Source organism: Ictidomys tridecemlineatus, chromosome 4, assembly GCF_052094955.1.
Source record: "Ictidomys tridecemlineatus isolate mIctTri1 chromosome 4, mIctTri1.hap1, whole genome shotgun sequence".
Taxonomy (NCBI): domain Eukaryota; kingdom Metazoa; phylum Chordata; class Mammalia; order Rodentia; family Sciuridae; genus Ictidomys; species Ictidomys tridecemlineatus.
In genome coordinates, this window is record NC_135480.1 from 135,097,014 (window position 1) to 135,122,730 (window position 25,717).

The following is a 25,717-nucleotide window of genomic DNA, read 5'->3' on the forward strand; positions in this document are numbered from 1 at the left end:
ACAGCCCAGCAAACATCCTGATTTCAGTTTTGGGAGACCTTGAGCCTAATCCACTCATTCTGTGCCTGGACTTCTGACCTGCAGGAAACAGGATCATAAATGGGTGACATTTTTTACATATAGAAAGCCAATACGGACCATAATTTTAAAGTCAATGGTTGCTGGATTGATTTGGAAATAAAACCCAATTATCTAGGGCATTTCCCAAACTAGAGTTAATACAACATTAGTAAAGGGAGATGTTAATAAAAAAAAAAAAAAAGGAAAGTTTTCTTCTTCTCAAACCCTGTCTGTTCACATTAGAGAGGCCTTTATTCCACTGGCAGAGCCAAGAGCCAGGTTTTTTGGTTGTAAGTAACAGAAATGAATTGGCAATTAGATGCAGAAGACAGTTTATGGGATGGCTGTAGCAAGAAGCAGGCTGAAGATACAGCCTCCGGGTGGGGAGGAACCTGGAAATTCCTCAGGTCTCACTACCTAGAAAAACCTTGATGGCCCCATTGCCACCCAAACTATGGAATCCAATCTACTCTTTCTCTCAAGATTATCACAGAACTTTGCTTGAAGTATGGTCTTGCCAAAGTGTGAGCAACCTGGCACTTGGCCATGGGAGAGCAGGACACCTGAATAAACAGACCTGCCAAGATGCCCACGTTGGGAGAAAGGTCCTTCCCCCAGGGGCAGCTGTAAACAGAAGTTGGGAGAATGGACCATGGACCACCCAAAAGAAAAGGAGTTTCAAAAAATAGATCTGGGCTTGAAGGGATGGAGGTTATGATCTGAGTCCTTCTGCCTTGTATCTGAACAGCAGAGGAAAGGAGAAGTCACTCTTATAAGGTAAAGAATTTGGGATCTCTGAATCCCAAGCTGCAGTGGGTAGTGGAGTTAGAAGGTGGGAGATGAGAACTAACCTGAGATAGTAGGGGGCTGTGCAATGCGACCTTCTCTGGTGGAACTCAAGACTGAGCAGACTGGTTGCTCTGAGTAAAGGGGCAGAGCTTTGTGCCTGGGTAATTGCGAATAGACACTGAACTATGTGAAGATTTAACAACCCCCCTCCCCGAAATTAACAGAAAATGTAGGGAGCCAACTTTCCAAACCATGGAATTGTCTGAGGTCTGGGCCAGTTGTACCCCATGACAAAATGGGGCTTCAGATGCTCACTGATGCATTGGTTCAGCAAGTAGCATATCCCAGAAGTGCTCTGTATTAAAGTTCTATGTGGTATTTGGTCCTCCCTGCTCAGCAACCTTCTGTTTGTCGTGGATGCACAGGCTCCTGACAGCTCATGTTCTCTCATTTCAGTCCATTTGTTAATGGCATCCTATTGTAGTTTCATGGTGGTGTTTTTTTCTATTATAAATATGTGCCATAAAATATGTAGAAATAAAACTCGAAGTTTTAGAACTTGGCATGCATAGTCACATATTTTCATGAGCTGTTATCGACTGTTAGTGCACATTTCTCCTTGACTTTAATATATTTTATCAATATTGACTCAATGTAAAGATCTTTTATATCACTTTCTCTTTTCAGAGAATACTGATATGCCTGCCATGAATCTAGGCACTTGAGGGTACAGCAGTGAAGAAATGAGATTAAGCTCTTAACTTGGTTTAGGCTATTATAACAAAACACCTTGAACTGGGAAATTTATAAATAACAGAATTGATTGCTTACGGTTCTGGAGGCTGGGGAGTCCAAGATGAAGGAGCCAGAAGGTTTAGTGGCTGGTGAGGGCCACTTCTCCCAGATGGCACCTTACTGCTGTGTCCTCTCTTGGTGGACAGAGTAACAACCTCCCCTAGGCCCTCTTTTATAAGGACACTCATCCTACTCATGAGGGCTCTGTTCTCATGGACTTGCCACCTCCCAGAGACCTTATCTTTCAATACCAACATGTTAGGGGTTAGATTTAAGGATAGGGATTTTAGAGGGACACAAACATTGAGACCACAGCAGATCCCTGACCCCGAAGAGTACGTGAACTTGCACACACTCTTGAGAAGCTCCACAGTTAAAAAAAAAGGCAGAGGGTAATGTTGTTTCAGGCCTGGTCCTAAACTTATTTGGACATAGAATTTTTTTTTAAGGATGCTTGCAACATTTTATAGTGTTTTACACAATAATATGCCACTCTGGGAAATGCTAATAAAGGCCGAGCTGGACTGTGTGTGCTTTAGAAAAGCCATTCATAAATACCATTAGTTTCAACACTGATAAGAGTTAGACAGCAGAGACTAAACTCTCCACCGTGTCTCCAGTGCAGATATTCTTTGCTTCTACTTAGCGGCAAATCTACATGCTTCATGTATCACATGAGTGGGTGACTTTGGTGAATCTTGATGTCCCTCTGGGACTGTGGTTTTAGTAGATGCCTATCCCATACCCATGGCAGGACAAGGACATTTCTAGGAGAATCTGGATCCAACAGTCCAGTCTCCTGCTGGATGGTGTCCCTGTTTAGTCAGCTCTGCAAATTAATGTCTGTTTCCCCTGGAGCCCAGCGAGAAACCTAGCTCGTAGAAAGCATGCTGTCCACTCTATTGAATGGAATGCTGTTGGACTGGGGGATTTTAAGAGACTGCCTGTGTCTATATTTTTACACGAATAATCTGCTACTCACCTAGATGTGCTGGGCTGGTTGCTTGGTAGGGATTTTATTTTTGCAGAAAGTATGAAATTTGGAGAGAATGTTTGTAGAACTTTAAGATGCCCGAGGAGAGAAATACTCAGCACTGAGGCCAGTAGGTTTCCTCGGTTACCTGATGACAGCAGAGATCTTCATTCCCACAGGGAAGAGTGGCTGAGTAGCTTTGTGGCATGTTGGCACATTCCATCTGGAACAGTCCAGGTCCAGAGCCCTCGGGGTCACTGATGAAAGTTTGTGTGAGATTAAAGAGAAAACAGTTGGACTGATTTTATCTTTTGGGTGTAACTGTGGCTGTTTCCCCAGTTGTTTTGAAGACATGTGAAACAGAATTGAGAGAAGAGCCAAAAATATTGGTCAATTTGATAATTTCAAGGGCCAACCCAGAGCAGCCTTCACCCTGCATCTCATCCTTGGTGTCTGTGGGCTGTGGCTGGTCCTTGCTCTTGGTGGTAATTCCTTGCATCCTCAATGAGGTCTGGCTCACTCATCCTTCCCTGAACTGTGATGATTGGTTTTGGGCTTTCTGTACAGAGTGGACTTTTGGGAGAGGGTTGGTTTTCCCCTATAATTTGAAAGAAAGGGTGTCTATAACACTAAATATTTATGAAACTTTATAACTAAAGGGTTCATTCCTGGGTTATAGAACGTTAGTATTGAAATGATCACTTCCCTCCACCTTCCCATCTTACTTTACCAATGAGGTCTTAGAACCTGGATGAATTTTACCCCTTACTGAGCTTACATCCTGAGTGCCTCCAGGCCTGAAGGAAGCTAATGTGACACATTTACTTTTTCTCTAAAGACACAGCTCAGCCTTCTTGTGCTTGGGAATACCAGACACCTCTTCAGCACTCTCCTCAGGGATCATTTTAGTCAGCAAAATTACTATGAAAGTGAGAAAAACATAAGGCTGGGTGGACCATGCAAAGAATACTAGTTAACAGTTCAAGATAAGAAGGCAGAGCCTGGCCACATTCCACCTTTGTTGAGAACATACTTATCAGGCAACTAGGATATTTTGCTATTCTGTACTCAGAGAATGACTGTGGAAGGGCCATCTGTTTGTTTCGGGGGTTACGAATACAGTTTAGTGAATAGATGAGTTCACAAACATGGAATCTGTGAATAATGAAGATTGCATGGATTTCTTGGTTACTTCCAGGCAGCACATGAGGAGCGTGTTTGGGAAGGTAGGAGGGAAAAGAGTGGAGGTGGGGTTACAATCATTGTCCTCTACTAAAAGCCTATAAAGAGCTGAGCACTCTGTATTTTGCTGGGACTGAACATGCATCCCAGGGAGAAGAAATGTTTAGACATAGAAGAACCTCCTCATCTTGCCTTCCTGTATCCCATTTTGTAAATTAAGACTCAAGACCAGTGGGATAAATAACCCAGGATGAAGACAGAAAAGGGTCGTTCTGAACAGCTGAAACCAGAATTCTAAAGCCCCAGAATCCTGCAGTCTCTGGGACAAAGTCCTGAGGATTTGAGGACATTTGCCCTTGTACCAAATGTCCTTCAGCCCTGTCATCAGGTAACCGAGGACACCTACTGGCCTTAGTGCTGAATATTTCTCTTCTCAAGCATCTTAAAGTTCTACAAACATTTTCTCCAAATTTCATACTTTCTGCAAATGTCCTTCCATCTAGTCTGCCTGCGACCACTCTGTGTGCTCTTGTGGTTGCTAATGTTCATGTCTAGGCAGGGAGGAGGGAAGGTTCTAAATCACTATGAGGCACACACAGGGAAATTTCTAGAAGTATATCTGGGCCTAAGATGAGCTTATGGGAGAGAGATGTCCAGTTAGGACTCCAGTTTAGTGAAATCAAAGAACTTCATTTCTTACTGTTTGTTCTTCTGCTTAGCCTTGGGCGTACCTGTCTAGCTGGTGACTGAATGACATTTCCTTCCCTTTTCATTTGAGTGTGAAGTTTGCTAATAAGGAGTTGGGAGAAGATTTTGGAGTTGTTTTAAAGCAGTATGGGGGGTCACAGGGAAGAAACCACTAGCTTCTCCTGAGAATCAGCAGTGACCCATGGAGAATTATGGTGTCATCTACCTCTGTGAGACCAGCCTGTTGTCTTGGATTTCAAGTTCTTTGGAAATATCTGGTTACTGGCCCTGGGCTGGTTATCACAATATAGACTTTATAAGAACAAGCAATTGCAACATGAAACCTCCAGGAAACTAGTATATGACAAAGTGACTTGCTTAGGAAAGTAAGTAAGGGAAAAAGAACTGGGGAAATTTTCTAAATTTTTTGAATCAAGACAATTCCAGCTTGTTCCACTGGGTGATATATATATTTTAAATGGCTCCTTTCTCACACCCTGCACAGGTTACCATCATCTCTAGCAAGACCATAAGCTCCAGCGTAAACATGTTGGGCAATATTTTATCATAGTCACATACTTGTACCTGTGTAATTCCTAGGAGAGTTGGTGCTTCATAAATACATGCTTGTTGAATGAAATGAGAGAATTAAGGTTATAGTAGTGTACTACTTGAGGACACTTAATCATACATTACCCGTCTCTTCCAGGGGTTGGTGAACATTTTCCCTACAGGGCCAGATAGCCTGTGAGGCCTTGTAGACCATACAGGCTCCATCATAACCGCCTGATGCTGCTATTTCAGATGGAAAAGCAGACAGAGGATGACAGGGCATGGCTGCACTCCAGGAGAACTTTATTTACAAAAACGGGCAGTGAGCTGGATTTGGCCCCCTGGCTGCAGATTAACCAATCTATACAAAAGTACCTGCCGGCATCATTCCAAATGTCAGAAGTCACTGTGGTAAGAGAGAAATTTCAAGAATCTGTGTCAGAGGCAATGTTTTCCATTCATCAGATTCTATCTTACTCTTCACCCGAGCACACAGGAAGACATTTCCCAGCTTCCCTTGCACTCAGGTGGAAGCTTTCAATTAGTTCCGGCCAATGAACTGTATTCAGACGTGAAGTCCACCATGCCCAGCACCCGCCCATAGAACTTACTGCTCTACACTATTTCTTCTCCCTTGAAGACCAGGTGCAAATATCTAGTGAGAGACCCGAGGGCCCTGGGAGTTGGTGAGCCACTTGCTGTAGTGAACCTGTGTTCCTGGGTCACTGTGTGGAACAGAGTCCTCCCCACACCCACCCTGGACTCAGGCTGGACTGTGAAGGAGTACAAAATAAACCTGTTTTTCTAAGACACTGACTTAGAGGGTCTTTGGTCATTCCTTACTAATAATGAAGTGTTTGGATTCAGCCAGGATAAAGAAAAGAAACTGAGAAGTAATTATGAAGGACAGACCTTCCCTGACAAAATCAAACCGTAACAAAAATCAAACTTATAACACAAATTCCATGTGCTAAAAAACTAAAAACTCTTCAAAAGCTAAGGGAGGAGGACCAAAATGGTGACAAGGACAGAAAACCCTGTCTTGGTATATAATAGAACCCTATCATATCGCCTCTGTGTACATGCAATTTTACTGGCCCAAACAAATGGTTTTCTAAGAGGTGGCTTCCATTGGTCAAATAGAGTCCCCCCACCCATCTGTGGGTTCCATTCACAGATTCAACCAATTGCAGATCAAAAATATTTGGGGAAAACAGAAACACGAAAAAGCCATACATATATTGAGACTATACCTCTACTGAACATGCACAAGCTTTTATTTTTCTTGTGTTGTTTAGGGAATAGTGACAACTGTTCATGTAGCACTTACATTGTATTGGATATTGGAAGCAATCTAGAGATGATTTAAACTAGGTAGCAGGATGTACATAGATTTGATGCTAATGCGGTGCCATTTTATATAAGGGACTTGGATTTGGTTACCCACAAGGGGTCCTGGAAACAATCCCCTGAGATACCCAGGGACTATTATATAAGGATGTTGCCTTTTTGAGGATAGGGGCAGGGGCTACCAGATGCTTTTTGATAAATTATACTTCAAATATGTCCTGCTCCCTTGGAGGTTTAGGGATTCAGGTTCTTTCCAACACATCTTAGGAGAAGGAACATTATGTGAATGTGACGTTGCCGAGAGCAGACCTAGTTCCCTCCCTTAGGAAGTGCTATCAGGAGTGAACAGCACAGTCAGGGATCCGTATCTATACTAGCAAAAAGGGGAGACAGCTCTCTTCTCCTCCCTCCAGGGCAATGTTAATCCATCTCTTATGGTTTAGATGAGTGGCATCCCCCAAAAGCTCATGTGAGAGTTAAGGCAAGAACATCTCTGTGAGGATGGATGGTGGCTGCAGCCAGGTGCCTCCTGACGAGGTGAATGGTAGGTTGGCAGGCACACCCTTTGCCATCTTTCACTAGCTCTTTCTCTGGAGTTCTCTTAGGCTTCATTATTTTTGGTGTGTTCTGAACACTTATTTGAAGAAGTAATTAGAAGATGTGGAAATGTTACCTTCCATATTCCAAAAGGGTGCTTCCTTGTCTTCTGCCAGGTGTCTGGGGCTGGTTGATTTCTGAGACTGCAGCAGCCTCCTGAGGGCTGCCCTGTAGCCTTGACCCAGGGCCAGAGGACTTGTGAGGACCTTGTGCTCTGCCAGCCCTTCACCTTCAGCCCCTGTTGTGCCGGCCCTGTGATACTGAAACAGGAGCTGCTGACCTGCCCCTGCCCTTCCAGAATGAGCAGAAGCCCCAGGAAAGGCATCCCACGTGCTGGGCTCAGCCTCTCATCCACCCCTGAGTTACGGGTTAGCAATTATTGACTATTTCTTAGCCATCTAATACATTTGAGCACATTTAAAGAAATATTACGTGGACCACTTGTAGCTGCTCTTGGTAGGACAATCAATCCAAATTCTCTAGTTGTCCTTCATCAGAAGCAGAGTTCCTCTGTTATTTTCTTTTTCTTTTTTTTTTTATTTTTAAATTTTTTTATTTGCTCTTTTTAGTTATACATGACAGTAGAATGTATTTTGACATATTACACATACATGGAGTAGAAATTCCCATTCTTGTGGTTGTACATGATGTAGAATTACACTGGTTGTGTGTTCATATGTGAACATAGGAAAGTGATGTCTGATTTATTCTATTGTTTTTCTTGTTCCCAAACCCCCTCCCTTCCTTTCGTTCTCCTTTGTCTTATCCAAAGTACTTCCGTTCTTCCCTAACTTCACCCCCCTTATTGTGTGTTAGCATCCACATATCCAAGAGAACATTAGGCCTTTGGTTTATTTATTTATTTATTTATTTATTGCTTATTTCACTTAACATGATAATCTTTAGATCCATCCATTTACTGGCAAAAGTCATCCTTTGTTATTTTTCTGTGGGGAAAACGTTTGGAGGCACCATTAACTGGCATTTTCTGAAGAGTCAGGGTCTCACAGTGTTGCTCAGGCTGGCCCCAAACTCTTGGGCTCAAGTGATCCTGCTACATTCGCCTCCTGAGTAGATTGGACTACAGGCAGGTACCACCACACCCAGCTTGCATTTTCTTTATAATACAATGGTCAAGAGGCTTTGTTGTTGTTGTTGTTGTTGGTACTGGGGGTTGAACTCAGGAGCACTCAACCATCTCGCCACATCCCCAGCACCTTTTAAAAATATATAAATAAATATTATTTGGAGACCGGGTCTCACTGAGTTGCTTAGGGCCATGCTACATTGCCGAGGGTGGCTTTGAACTCACAATCCTCTTGCCTCAGCCTCCCAAGGTGCTAGGATTGCAGGCATATGCCACCATGCCCAGCTGGAGAGGCCTTAATAGCTGTTGGTTATAAGTACTGAAATTTTACTTCATAACTTTTGTTTAATACAATATGTAGTGTCATTCTGAACCTTGATGTCATTCTTGAAAGGAGTAGGAGTGATTGCATAAAAATTGGAAATATGATGCTGCAGTGAACTTTCATTCTTAATCATGCTTTAATCTCACTTGTTTTTACAAAGCATGTTAAGTTTATGGGCAAACCAAAATCCTGTTAGGTTTTTATCATCTATAATATATGAATGAATATTAATTTCAATGAAAATGTCACAGCTAGACAGAAGGAAGGTGTTCAAGATCTACTGTACCTCCTGGTGCTAAGCGGATAACAATGTATCATGCACTTGAACATGGCTAGAATATATTTTAAGGGTTTTCACTACAAAAAAGTGTGTGAGGTAATATTATGTTAAATAACTTGATTCAGCCATTCTATAATGTACAGGCATACTAAAAATTAGGTTATATGCCATAAGTGCAATTTTGGGTTTGTCAGTTAAAAGACATCAACAAAAATTATGAAAATGTATGATTGTCTCTCCAAAGAACCAAGAGCTCTAGCCCTGTGATGTGGGGAGGTGACATTGCCTCTAGTGAGTGAGAAAGTCAGCCCTGCAGGGAAGGCGCAGGCCCCACTGCCTGGGCATGTTAATGATGTGGGAACTGCATGGAGGGGGCCTGGTGGAGGTTAGGCAGCCTGCTGGGCTCTGGGTGCCAGCCAGAAGGGCTCACTGTGCCTGACAGGGACTGTCACCAGCAGCCGTGGGTCCCTGCATGAAGCCAGCAAGGCGCTACTCCATCAGCATCTCCTTTTACTACAGGCCTGGGAATTTCTGAGCAGAACCCACGTGGAGGACATCTGTTTTCTGTGTTCCCCCTTCAAAGCAGTGAAACTAATGATTTGAGAATGAAGAAGAAAAAAAAAAAAAGGAGGAAAAGTCAGCATTGAGCTCTGTGCTTCAAGAGCCTGGTTACATTTCTGAACACCCTGGATTTGCTCCTGTAATACTCTTCGAGGTTGATTTTTTTTTTTCCCCTTTTTGGTTAAAAAAGTGTTCCAGGCAATTTCAGCTCAGTGTGCTACTTTGGCTTGGGGCTCTATTTACCATAAGCTACAGACACTTAACTCATCTGCTTCCTGAACATCACTTAGAGATGCTGGTCACCTCCAACTCAGCACAACAAGGTTGACATTCTCCCAACCTTGACGGTCTTCTCACATTTGCCCCCTCTTTCTATGAGATGAAGAAGCCAGACTTAAAATGTTACAAAGCTTTCTCCTATTGCATGGGGGCCCCTTGCTCTGTCTGTGCGTTGTCGAGACAACGCACTTGGAAATGCCCAAACTCCTGCATTTGAGACACATCAGAGGGAAATATGCACAATACCACACTCTTATAATGTTCAGTCATTGTTGATCATGTACAAAAGTCATTTATCTCATATTTCAACAAACATTTTTGTTTAAAAAAAAAAGGTAATTTATTTTTTTGTAGTGCTGGGGATTGAACCCAAGATCTTGAGCATTCTAGGCAAGCAGTCTACCACTGAGTTACACCCCAGGCCTTTTTTCTTTCTGAATTTTATTTTGAGATGGGGTGTAAGTTGCTAAGGTAACTTAGAGAACTTGTGATACTCCTCCCTCAGGCTCCTGAGTAGCTGGAATCACAAGTGTGCTCCACAGCAGATCACTCTCCTTCTGCCAGCCTCTCTAACACTTGCTGATGGAACATTCTCTGGGGCCTCAACTATCTCTACCAGCCATCCTCATAATGACTTGCAATTAAAAAAGAGACACTTGTTTGGCTCTTCTTGCCCAGAGTGACAAAAACAATTTTTCATCTGGAAAAACAATTTCCAGATGGAAACTAAAGAGATGTGACACATGTGACCCTAGACTGGGTTCCAGACAAGATAAAGGATGTTAATGGAACAAATGGCAAACCTTGAGCAAGGTCTGAAAGTTAGATAATAATGTTGTGTCAAGGCTGATATCATGATTCTGATTATTGTACTGTAGTTACGCAGGAGAAAACCACACTAAAGTGTTTACAAATAGAGGCAAGGTATCTGCAACTTACACTCAAATAATCAGGAAAAAGACGTGTGTGTTGACAGGCATGGGCAAATGCGTGTCTAGGTGCAGGGACATGTTGGAAAGGGAATGAATGGTAAGGAAGGTAGCAAGCTATTAACATTAGACCACTCTTGGAAGAAAGGCATAGAGGAAGTCTTTGTACCATTTGCTCCACATGTTGTTAAGTCTTCAATTATTTCAAAATGAGAAATTTAAAAAAAGAAAAGGATTTTCATTGGTAGGAGGTAGGAAAACCAACCAGAAGGAGCTGATGACAGAAAAGAGTTCTCTGAACTTGAACTGCTTTGGGGCCTTGTGAGTGCAGTCTGTTCCAAACCCCTCTCCTACTGAGCTTCTCAAGAGCCTGAGCTCTCCTCCTCTTTCAAGCCAGAGTCCCCCCAAATCCCCTCACTTAGCTGAACAATCTCTCTCCTGGCTGGGCCTTCAAAGAGAGCTCAGATCCACTCCTTCCCTGGGTAGCCTCTGTGGAAACCCGCATTCCTCTCTGGTACCTCCCTAACATCTGCTCTGTCTCCACTGGGAGAGCCCAGGGCTGGGCTTCTCCGCTGCAGCGTGTGTTAGTCAGGATGCACACAGCAGGTTATACTGTAGTAGAAAACTGTCCCTAAAGTTCCGCTGACTCAACTCACTGTTGATTACAACTTAAAAGTCAAGTTCTCGCTCATGCAACATGTCTGCTGGGGTGTGTCAGGGTATCTCTGCTCATTGAAATCTCTTGGGAACCCTGGTTGATAGAGGGTCCGTCTTGACTCTTCTACAATCACCACAGGAGGGTAAAAGGGAAGGTGGTGAATTACTGGATTTTTAAAATTTCTTCTCCAAAAAAAAAAATAAAAGTTATTTTCCCTCATTTCTTAAAGCAGAAGGTAAAATCCTTGGGTCATAAGGGAGAGAGAAATATATTTGCAACATCCCTAACTGTCACAGCACTGATTCTTGGTGGCTAAGTTGCATTTAACAGGTAAATTTAGGAGTGCAGCCTAAGAGACATAGGGCACAAGAAACAAGGATGCCAACTGCCACCAGAATGCCACCTTCAACCAGGGGCAGAATCAGGAAGACAAATAGCCAAGACCCACCAGGGCGTGTCCCCCTCGGAGACATCCCCAAGCTCCTTTGTGCTCCCATGGCCACCTGCACAGGCTCCTGGCACCGTGTCCTTGCATTCTTTGGCTGTTGGTTACTTAGGATTTTTCTGTTAGATAAATTTTATATGTATCACAAATGTTTATTGAATGCACACATCAGCAGAGATACCTATTATTTGCCAGGCACTGCACTAGGCTCTGGGCTATAAGAACAAGCAAGACATTGGCTGTGTTCTTGGGGCACTTCCTGAGTTGTCTTGAAGACCAAGAAGAAAACAGATTTTAAATTTAGAGTAGAACTTTCACAGAGTGGTGAGACCATCTGATCCTGTTCGTGGGGAGAGTGGGTGGCTAGAGAAAGGGAGGAAGTGGGAGGCATCTGCTTGTGGCTTACTCTCTCAGGGACATGTCTTCCTCATCTCTCTGACCAGGAATGTGCAGACGACACAGTGTGCCAGCAGGAGGCGTGAGATGTTGAGGTTTAAGGACTATTAATACATTTCACATATATATATATATATTTGTTGTTGTTGTTTACAAGACAACTGCTACAGTAATAAGGCTAATGCTAAAAAAATGTAAGATTTGGTACTTTATAATTCAGGTTCCCCTGAAAATCACTAAGACAGGGAATTTTTAATCTCCCAACTGCATGGCTTGGAACTGATGGTCCTGACTCCTAGCCCAGGGCACTTTCTGCCAATCCACCCTGCCTCTTTCTAGCTTGAGATTCCGCCTGGCTGAGGATCCCACAGCCTGGGAGGAGAGTTTATTCAGTTTTACAATGGATGTGGGGCAAAGGCACGTTTCTATAAATACAGCCCGTAGAGGTTCACTCTGAGCCAAGTGAGTCTAGGAGATTCCCTGCTCCAGCTTCCTGTTCACAGGGTGCCATATGTATTTGAGCTCACAGCCCCAAATGGACGCTTTGCCAACCCACATCTGCCGTTGAATGGCCAGATCTCCATGATGTAATAGGTGTGAGATACAGGAAGATGAAGGGGGCCGGGAGAAGGGACCAGGGTCTTGTCTTCCTCAGCAGGCTTTGCTTGTCTGCTGCAACTTGCAGCCAAGGAAGGGATGTTGAGTCTCTGGGAAATGTTGTGGATGCAGGCCAATGGGATCATTTTCATTTTCTAAGGTTTGGAAGGATCTCTGGCCTTGTGTGGGCCTTCCACTGATTAAGTGAGATAATGTTATACAGTGTCTTTGGCACATGGTAAGTAGCTAATAAATGGTAACTGCTCTAGTAGTAATAATTCTAGGAAAAATGACCATAACAATTACTGCAATAATCAAACAACAGTATTAGAGTAATTATTATTTAATAATCATGACAATAATAAATATAGCTAATTCAGTGGTGTGCAGAGGGGGTACAATGGGGATGGTTCACACAGTGGGAAAGAATTTAATCACTGACTCATGATAATAAAAAGCAGGCTGTGTGGGAACTTTCTGTACTTTCCCCTCATTTTTGCTATGACCTTTAAACTACTCTAGAAAGTCATCCATTATAATTTTTTTAAAATAAAGGACAGAGAAGAAAAAGCAAATGATGGTATTGTTTTTGATTCTCCAAGACAGTGCACCCCCTTATTGCTTGCACCCAGCAAGGACCCGCTTCCACTAACCAACCCTTGTTATGATGTTATTTTTAAATTGCTGGTTTTGTAGATACTCGAATGAGCAGCATGTTTGCTAGTTGGATGATAGTCCTGTGTGTCATCACATGGAATTTAATGCCGATGGAACCGTCCCCAAGCACTGCTAGACCTGAAGGTCGTGGACTCTGTTGCTTTCTGCTGAGATGAACAGCTGCATCACCTCCACTTACTGTGGCTGCAGCTGAGTGGCAAGGCTGTCAACAGCCCCAGCCATGAGCCTCTCCACCTCCACACCTAGTGAGATCCATGGGTCAGGGCAAATCACCTAGCAGCTGACTTTTTTTTTGTCTAATGAAAAATTCTTTTCTTTGAGTAGGAAAATGCCCAGATAATCAAAGAAGTGGAAGTTGACAAGGTCTCAGTGCTCTGCAGGGACCAGGTGGAAGCCATCAAGCAGCTCTGGCAGGATCCAGGAATCCAGGAGTGTTATGACAGGAGGCGGGAGTACCAGCTGTCAGACTCTGCCAAATAGTGAGTACAGAGCTCCGGCCACAGCTGCCTTGGGGGGGGGGGGGTTGGAGAGAGGCGGGCTTTTAGGCAAACACAGTCATGCTTCAGGGGAGCTTCTTGCTGCTTGCTTAAGTGGAAGGGCTCAGTGGCAACACCACCTCCCTCTGTTTTTGTTATCACTCCCTTCTTGGTGTTCTTGCCATCCCCTGAAAACCTTCCATCTTTGAGGATCCCCAAATTTCCTTCTTGGCAGAGACCCAATTTTTCCTCACTGTTATGTTTCATTTTCAATAAAATGCTCAAATTTGAGGTTCTGTTAGTGGGTGGATCTGATTTGGGGTGTTGAAATGATTTAAGCAAGGAATATACTTGTTTCTGGTTTTTCACTTTCTTCCTTTCCATATCTCTGTCTTTCTGGTTGCCTGATCAGAAGACAGCAGGTCCAACTGCACCAAAACCTAAAATCAGGGTCCACCGGTGGTAGTCGCTGCTGATCTGGTGCTGCCCTCTCGTGGCAGAGCCAAGTACTGCTGGGCCCGGCATCCAGAAATCTCAGCTGACTCCAACGACCTACATACCACATTTTGGATAGATAAAGCTGTAGTTTTAAATAACTAACTCCCAAAGGTGGAAAAATTTCTGTTTAGACAGTCCTTCATGCAAAACATCTCATAGAGATCGCAGCATCTTACAATTTCCCAAGGAAATGCAGCCTTCAGCCAGGTCACTGGGCAAATGGTTTGGTCTTACGTGAATAGGTGGTGATCCTTGCTTTTACAGCTCAGCTTTCTGCCTGTCCCACATCATCATCATAATGGTGGCCTTGAGATACTTTCCCAAGATCCATCCCTTTTACTTCCTCTTCCCATCCCTTTCCCTTCAGGTGCCATTGCCCTCTAAGCTGATTTGGGTGGGAGTTTGCCCAAAGGGCTGAATGAAGCAGTGTACAGGAAAGGAAATGTTATCTCTGTGGTCAACAGCTTCCCTTTGGAGTCTGTCCTAGGCTGAGTGTTCAATGTCCTTAATCCAGAGGGGCACAACTAATCTAAATACAGGAACAAAATACCATCAAGGAAGGAAAATAAAAGGAACTCCAATAGGTGTTAGATCAGCAAAGAAAAGAGAGGGAGGAAGAAATTGTTCCAAGAAGGAGGTATGGGCTGCCCTGGGCTGCCCTGGACAGCCTGGTGAGCCAGGGACAGCTCAAGGCCAGGTATCCATGGCCTTCCTGATCCTACCTGAGACTGCCTGGTGTTATTTACTCTGTGAAGGACCTGGGAATTGGCAATGGCTCTTGATCCATTTGGAGAAGACCCAATAGAACTGCTGGAGAATTCAGTGTAACCCAGAAAACTGAGGCAAGCTCATTGAGAGGGATGGACAGAGATGCCATAGATTAAAAATGGTACTCATAAACGTGATGGTTGCCTGATCTTGAGAATCTGCAGGATGCAGGCACCTGTGCACTTCTTTGGTCTAGATCAGCATCTCACAACCATCTGCTAGTTTTGTCTACTCAAATGGACATGTGTTTACTATTTGATGAATGCTTGTAATGTGCCTGGCGCAGTGGTAAGGGTTATAGGGCAATCAATGCCTTCTACTCTCAGGAAAGGTAATGCCTGGTGGAATGAGATATAAATAAAATAATCACACAGCAACGTACAGGATTCCCCCTTATCATGGGGAGTACATTCTAAGAACCCCCCTGTGGATGCCTGAAATTGCAAATTATATTGAACCCTGTGTAGACACTATTTTTTCCTATATGTACCTAACTATGATAAAGTTTCATTTATAAACTAGGCAGGTGAGAAATTAACAACAATAAAATAGAACAATTATTGGGAACATTATTTAGTTAAATCAGGTACCTGGACATAGCAGTGATACTGTGACAGTTGATCTAGTAATAGACGGCTACTAAGCGTCTAATAGGTATGTACTATGCCCCAAACCAGAAAAGGGGATGGATGATTCATGTCCACAGCAGGATAGAGTAGGATGACACCAGATTTTTATGCTGCTCAGAACAGATTATGACATAGTTTATGAATTGTTGCTGGGTATGGTGGCACCTGCAGTCACAGCTACTCAGGAAGCTGAGGCAGGAGGATCACTTGAAGCCACATTGGGCCACATAGTGAGACTTTATCCCAAACAAACCAAAAGATCCTCATGAGGTGTTTATTTCTGGAATTTCCTATTTGGATCACGAATGACCATGGATAACTGAAACTGTGGACAGTGAAACCTTTAGTAAGGGGAGATCACTGTACTGCTCAGCAGAGACAGTAATAAACCTTGGGCTTGTATCTGGGCATGGGGTGGGCCACAGAAGACTGCCTACTGCCTGGCTTTTTAAACTGAATTTCAGGCTGTCCAGGGAGCCAGGTTGGCCTTGTTCCTGTTGGTCTACTTTCATGCTGACCTTTGGGTGGCAGGTCAGAGTCCCTAGGTGGAGCTGTTTCCCACATCCTAGTCCTCCAGACTGCTGTCTGCCTCATAGCCACAGCTGTGTGATAGAGCTTGCGGCCTGACCCTCAGTTGACTCTCAAGAAAGTCAGCGATAGAATTCAGTAGGTAGCACTGTGAGCTGGGGGTGACTTCCCTTGAGTAGGATGGGCATTTTTCTCCCTTCTCTAAAAGGAGTCTTGGCTTCTCATTTGTTCACATCACAGTTACCTGACTGACATTGACCGAATCGCCATGCCATCGTTTGTGCCAACACAGCAAGATGTGCTTCGTGTCCGAGTGCCCACCACAGGCATCATTGAGTATCCATTCGACTTGGAAAACATCATTTTTCGGTAAGTTTGTCTTCTGGGCGTGCTCATTTAAGAATCTGTCTGCCCAAGGCCTAAATGTGTTATCCCTAAGTAGGGGTTACTTGTGATAGGCAGAATGACCCTCTTGGTCCCAAGGCATGTACGATTGTGGTAGGTTTCAAGTTCTAGAATTGAGAGGGACTCCATTTTGCCCTTAGGAAAGAAATTTCTTTCTGGGAACTGGAATCATCTTATGTGTAACATGCATATATATATATATATCACCTACATACTGAATATACTGACTATCGAAGTCTTTTCCCTAATGTTGGATAATATTTCTCTTTTTCTCTATTTCTTTATGATTTATCCTTAAAAAAAGAGAAAAATAATAATACAAAAGTTTATAGTAAAATTACCTCAGATATGGATAAACTGCTTACAGCTGTGTAAATGTATGAATGTAGGATGTACTTTTATGACAAATTGGGTAGGTCTTCACTGATTTAATTATGGGAAAATGAATAATAATGTGGGGGCATATACACAGCACTGCAAATTTCAAAGCACTTTTGCATTTATTTCCCTTGTTCCTCCCAAGAATTATTATTACACATACTTCTTCAGGCCCAGTTCTCCCATATCCAGGTCCTATATTATCTACAGTTATATCTCAGTGTTTCTTCTGAACCGTAGTGCTGGGGAGGCACCCAGAAGAGATCCTGTGTATTTGTTAGCAGATCCCTGATTTTAATGGCCGCCCCTGTGTGTCCATATTTAAACCTTTTGAGAACCAAGGGTTGCTTGCACCTCCCAAATCTTCTCAGAGTGAGGGCCTCCCAAGGCTTGCATTTGTTTTTTGTTTTTTTTAAAGAAATTTATTCTAAGTATCTGCCTCATGCTTTGATAAATAGGTTTGCCTTGTTTCCTAGAGACTGATAAGTAGGTTTAACATCATCCACCAGTGACATCTATTATTTTATAGCTCTACATCTCCTCCTGCTCACCCTCTGGCTGAAGAATTCTGATCACTGAGATTAAAATCTTTAGAGAATGACCTTATGGAACCCAAGCTTTTGACAATTGCAGTGTTCCTTCCCAGCTCCATTCCTTGCTGTGTGGTGGGACGAGGTGGGACACCCAGCCATGAGCACAGCATTGTAAAGTGTCTGCACCTGCAGGGTTAGATTTCTGGCCTTCTCAAGCACCTTTCTAGACAATAGTTATGGAACAGAATATGTGGGCTGTATCTGCCCCAAAGATGTATTCTCTTTGCTGTTCAGTAGAATAAAAACAAATCTGAGCTAACATTTAAAAATTGGGATGTTTCACCTAAAACAGTTGATGTCAAAGTTCTCTTTCAACATCCAAGGACCTGGTAATGGTGAGCTTGCGCTCTGCCCAGCAGCGCTTAACTGCTGATATAGCAACCATCCCTTCGGACAGAACCCCTACCTCTCAAGCATATAAGCTTTTCCACTCTGCAGCTTTTCCATTTGACTCACGAACTGCCTGACCCCTGGGCCTTTCAAGTCTGTGATCTTTGGGCTATTAGTCCCTGAAATCTCACCCAAAGACACAGGTAAAGGCTTTGGATTTCCATGCCAGGCAGAGAGCACTTGCAGGTATTTGTAGGGAAGAAGGGGTGGCATAGAGTTAATGCAAGGATTTGTGGATAAATTAGAGAAACTCTGAAATCAAGATTGGGCCCAAAGAAGGCTGAAGGGACCTGGAAGATTGTTTGACTCTGTTCCTTTTGTGTCTGCTATCCTTTGACTCTAACAGTGGGTGGTTGGATTCAAACCCAAGTGAAATCTGTGTTTTCTTCCTGAACTATTGCAGCAGGATCCTAACCAGTGTCCTCAGGAAGGTTCCTCTGTATGCCATCTGAGTCACCTCTGTCTTCAGAAACTTCATTTACATTTTTGGCCTCCTGCGCTTGGAAACATTCAGGGGTCCCTCATTGCCTAAAACAGTGGTGCTCAAACGTGTTAAACTTAGGATTCCTTTGCACTCTAAAAAATTGAGGACTCTATAGAGATCACTGATTCCATGGTATAGAGACTTGTATCCTTTCCTCCAAAGTGATGTATTCCAACCTTTGTGTCTTCTGTCTGTATTGAGCAGGATGGTGGATGTTGGTGGCCAGCGATCTGAACGACGGAAATGGATTCATTGCTTCGAGAGTGTCACCTCCATCATTTTCTTGGTTGCTCTGAGTGAATATGACCAGGTCCTGGCTGAGTGTGACAATGAGGTATTTTGCAAGGGGAGGTTAGATAGCAGAGAACTTTTCTGTTTTTTTCCAAGTAGGTCAAGTAATAGATTCTTCCTTGGGCTACACAGTCTTGCCACTCAAAGTACAATCGATGCACTAGCAGCTCAGGCAATACTGAGATGCTTGTTAGAAATGCAAACTATTAAATTATTCCAGGGTGACTAAGTCAGAGTCTGCATTTTTTTAAACAAGGTCCTAGGTAATTTTAACAGTCATGTGTCACTTAATAACAAGGATGAATTCTGAGAAATCGGTTGTTATGTAGTTTCATCCTCATGTGAACATCAGAGAATGTATGTACATAAACCTAGACTGTATGCAGCTTGTGACATACCCAGGTTACACACCTGCTCCTAGGCTACACACCTGTACAGCATGTTGCTATATTTAATACCAAAGGCAACTGAAATACAACATCAATTACTTATGTATCTAAACATATTAAATACATAGAAGTAACAGTAAAAATACCAGGCACTGGGGACCATCATCATTTATGGTGGTTGTTAGCCAAATGGTTATTTTGCAACACAAGACTGTACATATGAAAGGTTGAGAATCACTGGCCATGACCTGGTTCTCAAATTTGCCAGCACACTACAGAGTTTCCTGAGGAACTTCAAAGAAAAATTTGGTGCCTGGGTCTAACTTAATAGGTGATAAATGTGGCTTGAGCATGGGATTTTTTTTTTCCCCCTCAAGTTCCCTAGGTGAATCCATGTGCTGTGAAGGGTGGAAGTCACTCAGAATCAGAAGTTTGCATCTTTGACAACATATTGGAATCCCCGGGGGGAGCTTTTGAAACCATGGTCTTGGGCCCCACACAAGAGAGTTGCTTTACTGGGTTCAGGTGGGGCTTTCTTTTTCAAGTTCCCCAGGGATCCTAAAGCACAGCCAAATTTGAGCAATACTCTTTGTAATAAAATTTATCTGAGCACAAAATTCCCAACCTCCACAGGCCATGGCACTCCCAAATTAGGTCCCTATCTTAACTGGCATGGACAGCAGTACCAGATGCTTGGAGTTGTTCTAGGGTTGCCTGGGATTATGTCTGCCCTTCACTTCCCCCAAGAGGCACTTGTTCAAGGCAGCTATAGCTGACTCAGCCAAGTCAGGCACTCTGTCCCCCACTGGTTGGTTCCAGTTCCATTAGCTAGATCTGCCCAAGTGATAACATTTCCAGTCATTTCTTTGTGAGGTGATGGGTATTTTCTGTGGGATGCTAATGTCCTCCTCATTTTCTTTTCTCCTGAACTTGTGCAAGCCTTCTTAACCTCTTAGAAAAAAATGTCTCTGTTTCCAGGACATGAAAGTAAATCAATAAAGAACTGTGTCCAGGATTAGGTAATAACTATGAACAAATCATATCTTATATTTCTTGAGAGCAGACTCTCTGAGGAGCACTACTACATTAGCTAATTAGTGGAGGGCTTAACCCATTTACTTGTGTCATTGTGCAAATAGAAATACTGGCTGCAGCCCAGCTCCACTTTTTTTTCCTCCTTTTTAAAGCAGGCATCCACTTAGCAATATATAAAAAAATTATCTCCATATTTGTCTTGGGAATAATTTGTGATATTTCCCAGTAAAACAAAGATTAGACAGGGGCACAAGGGGCTAGTAACTCAGCCTGATGTGCTTAGAAACTAAACATTTTCCCCTAAGAAACACAAGGTATTTGGAGAAAAAACTTAAGTGGTTGCTATGCCAGACCTTTCCTGCCTGGTTGTAGATATCCACTTACTATGCTGAAAGAATTTTTTTGAATATATTATTTCCTTGGATGTTATTATTAATAAAATCATAAGAAATTTTAAAGAAGCTTTAGAAACAGGTGAGGGGTTACCTGTCTATTAATATGTTCCAGATCTTAATGCCTCCAAATGCACTGAATGGCAGAATGAGCCCTGGTGTCTGGGAGTTGTAGGGAAGTAAGAGTTAAAGCATGTCCCTCTGGAGGTCATATGTGCAGCTTGGATGTTTTTCCTTCGGGCCACCTCTCTCTCTAAACAGAGGTTCTTGTTTCTTTCATCTTAGAAATACTTCTAAGAATGCTATCTAAAACAATTATTGTCATCAGATATATTTGTATGTACACTGTCTGCTCTCTGCAAATTTAGAGCATTTAACATACTCATTGCCATGTATAGAAATTATTACTGTTTTTTGTATCTAGTCTTCACCAGATCCCACTATTACATGGGCTTGGTAAAGGGACTTAAATTTTCTGAACAATATTCTCATTATTATTATTTTTTTAGAGAGAGAGGGAGGGAGGGAGGGAGAGAGACTTTTTTAATATTTATTTTTTAGTTTTCGGTGGACACAACATCTTTACTTGATTTTTTTATTTTTATGTGGTACTGAGGATTGAACCCAGCGCCCCACGCATGTCAGGCAAGCACGCTGCCGCTTGAGCCACATCCCCAGCCCCTCATCTTTTAAATGGGGGCACTGTTCTGCTTGTAGAGCATGGCAGAGGACAGGTACTAAGCAGCACTGGTTCCCTTCTTGGCCAGCATCTAGCATTCCTAGGGGCATGATCTTGCTGGAAAAACCTTTCTTCCTCCTATGTCACGTGACTCTCGAGGAACAATCTGGAAGCCCATATCCAGCTGAGTGGCTGTCTCAGGTATAAAAGCTGGTACTTCTCCACTTGTTAATCCCAACAATTATACAACATGGAAAATTTTTGCCAAATATAGAAATAAACCTTCCTGTTCTAAGTTGCACAAAAGTTTTTATTTCCTTACATGTTAGTTTTGGTCTAGAGAAGATTTGGGGTGCTCCAGAGAGAAGGGATAAATAGAAGCACAGGATATAGTATCCTGTGGGCCCATGTGCTCACCAACTTCAATAAGAGCAGGAACCCAGAGCCTGCAGCAGGGTAAAGAGGACTGATGGATGCCTTAGCCACTTGGCATGTTGTTTCCAAAATATTGCCTTTTTTTCCCCCCCAGTTTATCCTAAGTCACTTCTTTCTCACTTAGAATCGCATGGAAGAGAGCAAAGCCTTGTTTAAAACCATCATCACCTACCCCTGGTTTTTGAATTCATCTGTGATTTTGTTTTTAAACAAGAAGGATCTTTTGGAAGAGAAAATCATGTACTCTCATCTAATTAGCTATTTCCCAGAATACACAGGTAAGTGTTCATCTTGGGGATAATGCTTCTGTGTTGATCTTGTCAGCCTTCCAGGCATCAATTCTGAATTCTCAGCATAGCTTACAGGGGTTACCCTGATCTGCCCAAAACAGCCTCTCTGCCTCCTCACCTTTGAAAGGAAGCTCTCATTGGACTCTGGTGTGTTTCCCCCTTAGCACCTCCACACAGGCCACTCCCAGCGCCTGGAATACACTTTTGACAATGCCTTTTGCTGGCTCCTCTTGGTTCTCCAGGACCCAGTTCATGCTTCTCTACTGGGAAGCCTTTCTGACCTTTCCTTGAACAAGCAAGGGTTTGCATAAGTGTGCCACCTCCTTGGTGTTGCACTGGCTCCTCTTGCTCCTTTGGCTGTCATCTGGTTGTGTAGCATTGTCCCCTCACTTGCTCAGCTCTCTCCCTACTCAGCTACTTAATTTATCTTTGCCCAGTCAGAACCAGTCAGAGCAGCTGGTGCTTCATAGGTTAGGGGGTGGCATCCCCTTTCCCAGACACAGGCGATCAGCACTTTATGTATACACCTATTCAAAGCAGGAGAGTTTTTTGCCCTGTTGTGAATTATTCCTGTAATTCTCAGATATTACTGTTTGACACTGAGGGTTGGTGTCTCGTCACTCTTTTTTTTCCTTTTATTAGCGGCACTGGTTGTTAAATACAGAGCCCTTAAGCTTTCTAGCCTCTAATTTTGAATTCTTTTGCTCTTTCCTCTAGTCTACATCTGTGAAAGATAATAAGAATTATCTTTGTTCAAAAGTGGTCCAAATCAAAAAACTAAATTGGGCCACTATTTTAAACAAATGATCTTAAAGTACGATTTTTAGATAACAGTGAACACACTGTGCAATGCTATTATATGCACTCATAATGACATAATAAAAATAATGCTCCAGGTAAACTGTTCCCTAGGAATAAAGTAAGGTAGACCAAAGAAGGACCCCAAATAAGAACAAGAGTATATTCAAAGTGGTTCTTGGAAGATTAGTGGAGTAGAAAGGGGAATGAAGGGAGACATGGGATAGGGAAAGACAGTAGAATGAATCTGACCTAACTTTCCTATATACATATATGAATGTACTATAGTGAATCTCACCATCATATACATCTACAGAAACAAACAAAAAAGCTCAGCACAGTGGTGCACACCTGTAATCTCAGTGGTGCACACCTGTAATCTCAGTGGCTCAGGAGCCTGAGGCAGGAGAATTGCAAGTTCAAAGACAGCCTCAGCAATTTAGTGAGGACCTAAGAAACTTAATGAGACCCTGTCTCAAAATAAAAAGGGCTGGGGATATGGCTCAGTGGTTAAGTACCCCTGGGTTCAATCCTCTAATACAAAACAAAACCAAAAACAATCCCAAAAAACAGCAACAAAAAATGCCCATAAAACTGTAAGTAAATAGCAGAAAGATCAGTAGAGTAGAGGGAAGGGAATGGGGTGTGGGGGGGTGAGGTGGGGAGTGGGTGGGCAGAGAGAAAGGAAAAGGGGAAGTACTGGGGACTAAATTATGAATTAGAACAAATTATATTCCATGCTTTATAATTATGTCAAAATGAATCCTAATGTTATATATAACTAAAAAGAACCAATTTAAAAAAAAAAGTTCTTGGTTCTTGGGAGGATGTTTTAGTAAGTCTATATATTTTTCTTCTTCTAATTGCACTCGTGAATAGGACCAAAGCAGGATGTCAAGGCTGCCAGAGACTTTATTCTGAAGCTTTATCAAGACCAGAATCCTGACAAAGAAAAAGTCATCTATTCCCACTTCACATGTGCTACAGATACAGAGAATATCCGTTTTGTGTTTGCTGCTGTCAAAGACACAATTCTGCAACTAAATCTAAGGGAATTCAACTTAGTTTAAAAGCTACTACCCATTTCTTCCTCACAACAAAAGACAGGATTTGCAGGCTCCTTCGGTTTAATTTGCAAATGCTTCTGACATCCCCTGGACCAAGACCCTGTGCCAGGCACCAAGAACATTCTGTAGACAACAGGGACAGAGATGGGTAATAGAATTTGGAAGGTGTTTGAGTTTATCAAACCTCTCAAAAGAGTCCTTATTCCCAGATTGTTTTTGTAGTTCTTTTCTTGCCTCTTACATTTTGTGTAATTTTTGAATTTGGTATTTTAAAGAATTTTAAATGGCCACTGTGATTTACTGTTTTCTTTCAAAAATTAAGTTTCAAGATGTTTAATGATAGACATTAAAAATCACATACAAGGGCTGGGGTAGTGGCTCAGTGGTAGAGTGCTCACCTAATGAATGAGAGGCCCTGGGTTCGATCCTCAGCACCACATATAAATAAATAAAATAAAGGTATTAAAAAATATCACATACAGAGGGGCCTGTTAATAGATTGTCTTCAGACCTCTAGGATTAATTTGGGTGACCTTTTAAAAAAAACAAGTGTTAATGGGTTTGATGCTTTTTATTAAATCTTGTAATTTAGAGAAATTTCTAATTTTGAGTGTTTTTCTCTCCTTATGCTGGAATTATGACTCCTTTAACAACATGTCACCAAAGATTTTCTCTTTTTAAAAAAGATGATTCTTTTTGTGTCAACTTTCTAAGTCGGATTAATGAATACATCAGTACATCTAATTTAGTTTAGTCATAACTTGGTCACCATGACACTAAAGTTGACATTTGAAAAATGGATTCCAGACAGTATATATGCTGTATTGGTGAAAAATGTATATATACATATGTATGTATATATATAAGATTGAGATTATATATATATATATATATATATATATATATATATATATATATATAATCTAATGCATATGGCCAGGTCTTATATAAACTTATGAAATGGCTAAAAGTGCAATTGTTTAACAAATATTATGTAACCTCTGCCAAAGTTCTGATGGTCATTACAGATTTGCTGCTTGAACTATGTATGTTGTGCCTTTGTGAGAAGGCTGAGAATATAATATTCTACCGCTAGTACTGATTACCTTGTGTTTATTAAGAGCACACAGTTGGTTGATGGATCTCCTAAAGAGAAAAATGATGTAGATTTAATAGTAATTCAGAAACTACTAAGTTTCTTCCTTTTGAAATTAAAAAATCTGCATTCATCATGTTATGCTGGAGTTCCCTTAGTAGCTAGCTTAATAAAGTAGATGCAGAATTCTCTATAAGTACAGAGTACATCAAACTAAAGGCCCACAATGGTTTTATTTGAATTTTTCATCTGAAGGTGTTCACATAAGCTCAACACTTTGGGATTTAAGGTGTGATATGTCTATTGCAAATTAATGTACAGATGGTCTCCAACTTAGGATGACTTGACTTGATGATGATGATGTGAAAACTGTACTTTCAGTGGAAATCTTTGATTTTGATCTGATCTTAGGCCAACAATGCATGGAAGATGCAATGACAGGCAACTCCCACTTAGCCACAGGATAGGGAGAGAGGAGGACAACAGCAATTTTATCCCATAGTGCATTGTGTTGCTACGCTATGATGAAACATAGGTTCAGTGTACTAGAGGCGACCTGCATAGACTATGATCTTATTAATTAAACAGCTAAGGAGGTGGGACATTATTATTAGTACTGGAAGGGCCAAGTCTCTTGCCCTGGGCCAGATCTAATATTTTCATCTTAGCATAGTTTACAGAAGTTGAACATACAAGGTAAACCCAGATTGGTTACATATGTTATAAAACTATGTGTCAGTATTCCCACAGCTGTCCTAAACCTTCCTTTTAGCCACTTATTGAACTGTGAAGTTCTCATTTCTGTTGGAACAATTCTAAGTGTGAAGCTATTAGGACATCCATGCTGGAAAAGACTGATATTTTTCTACTATAACA

At 42.1% G+C, this 25,717-nt stretch overlaps 1 protein-coding gene across 1 annotated transcript in view; it reads left to right on the plus strand.

Moving 5' to 3' along the window:
• Positions 1 to 24,840, plus strand: part of LOC101971412 (guanine nucleotide-binding protein subunit alpha-14) — a 192,765-nt gene extending 167,925 nt beyond the window's left edge. The window contains exons 3-7 of the mRNA XM_005324118.5: positions 13,545 to 13,699; positions 16,360 to 16,488; positions 18,574 to 18,703; positions 21,715 to 21,868; positions 23,558 to 24,840. Of these exons, the coding sequence (XP_005324175.1) occupies positions 13,545 to 13,699; positions 16,360 to 16,488; positions 18,574 to 18,703; positions 21,715 to 21,868; positions 23,558 to 23,748 (759 nt within the window). The 3' untranslated portion in view covers positions 23,749 to 24,840. The remainder of the gene's footprint in view (positions 1 to 13,544; positions 13,700 to 16,359; positions 16,489 to 18,573; positions 18,704 to 21,714; positions 21,869 to 23,557) is intronic.
• The last annotated feature ends 877 nt before the right edge of the window (positions 24,841 to 25,717 follow it).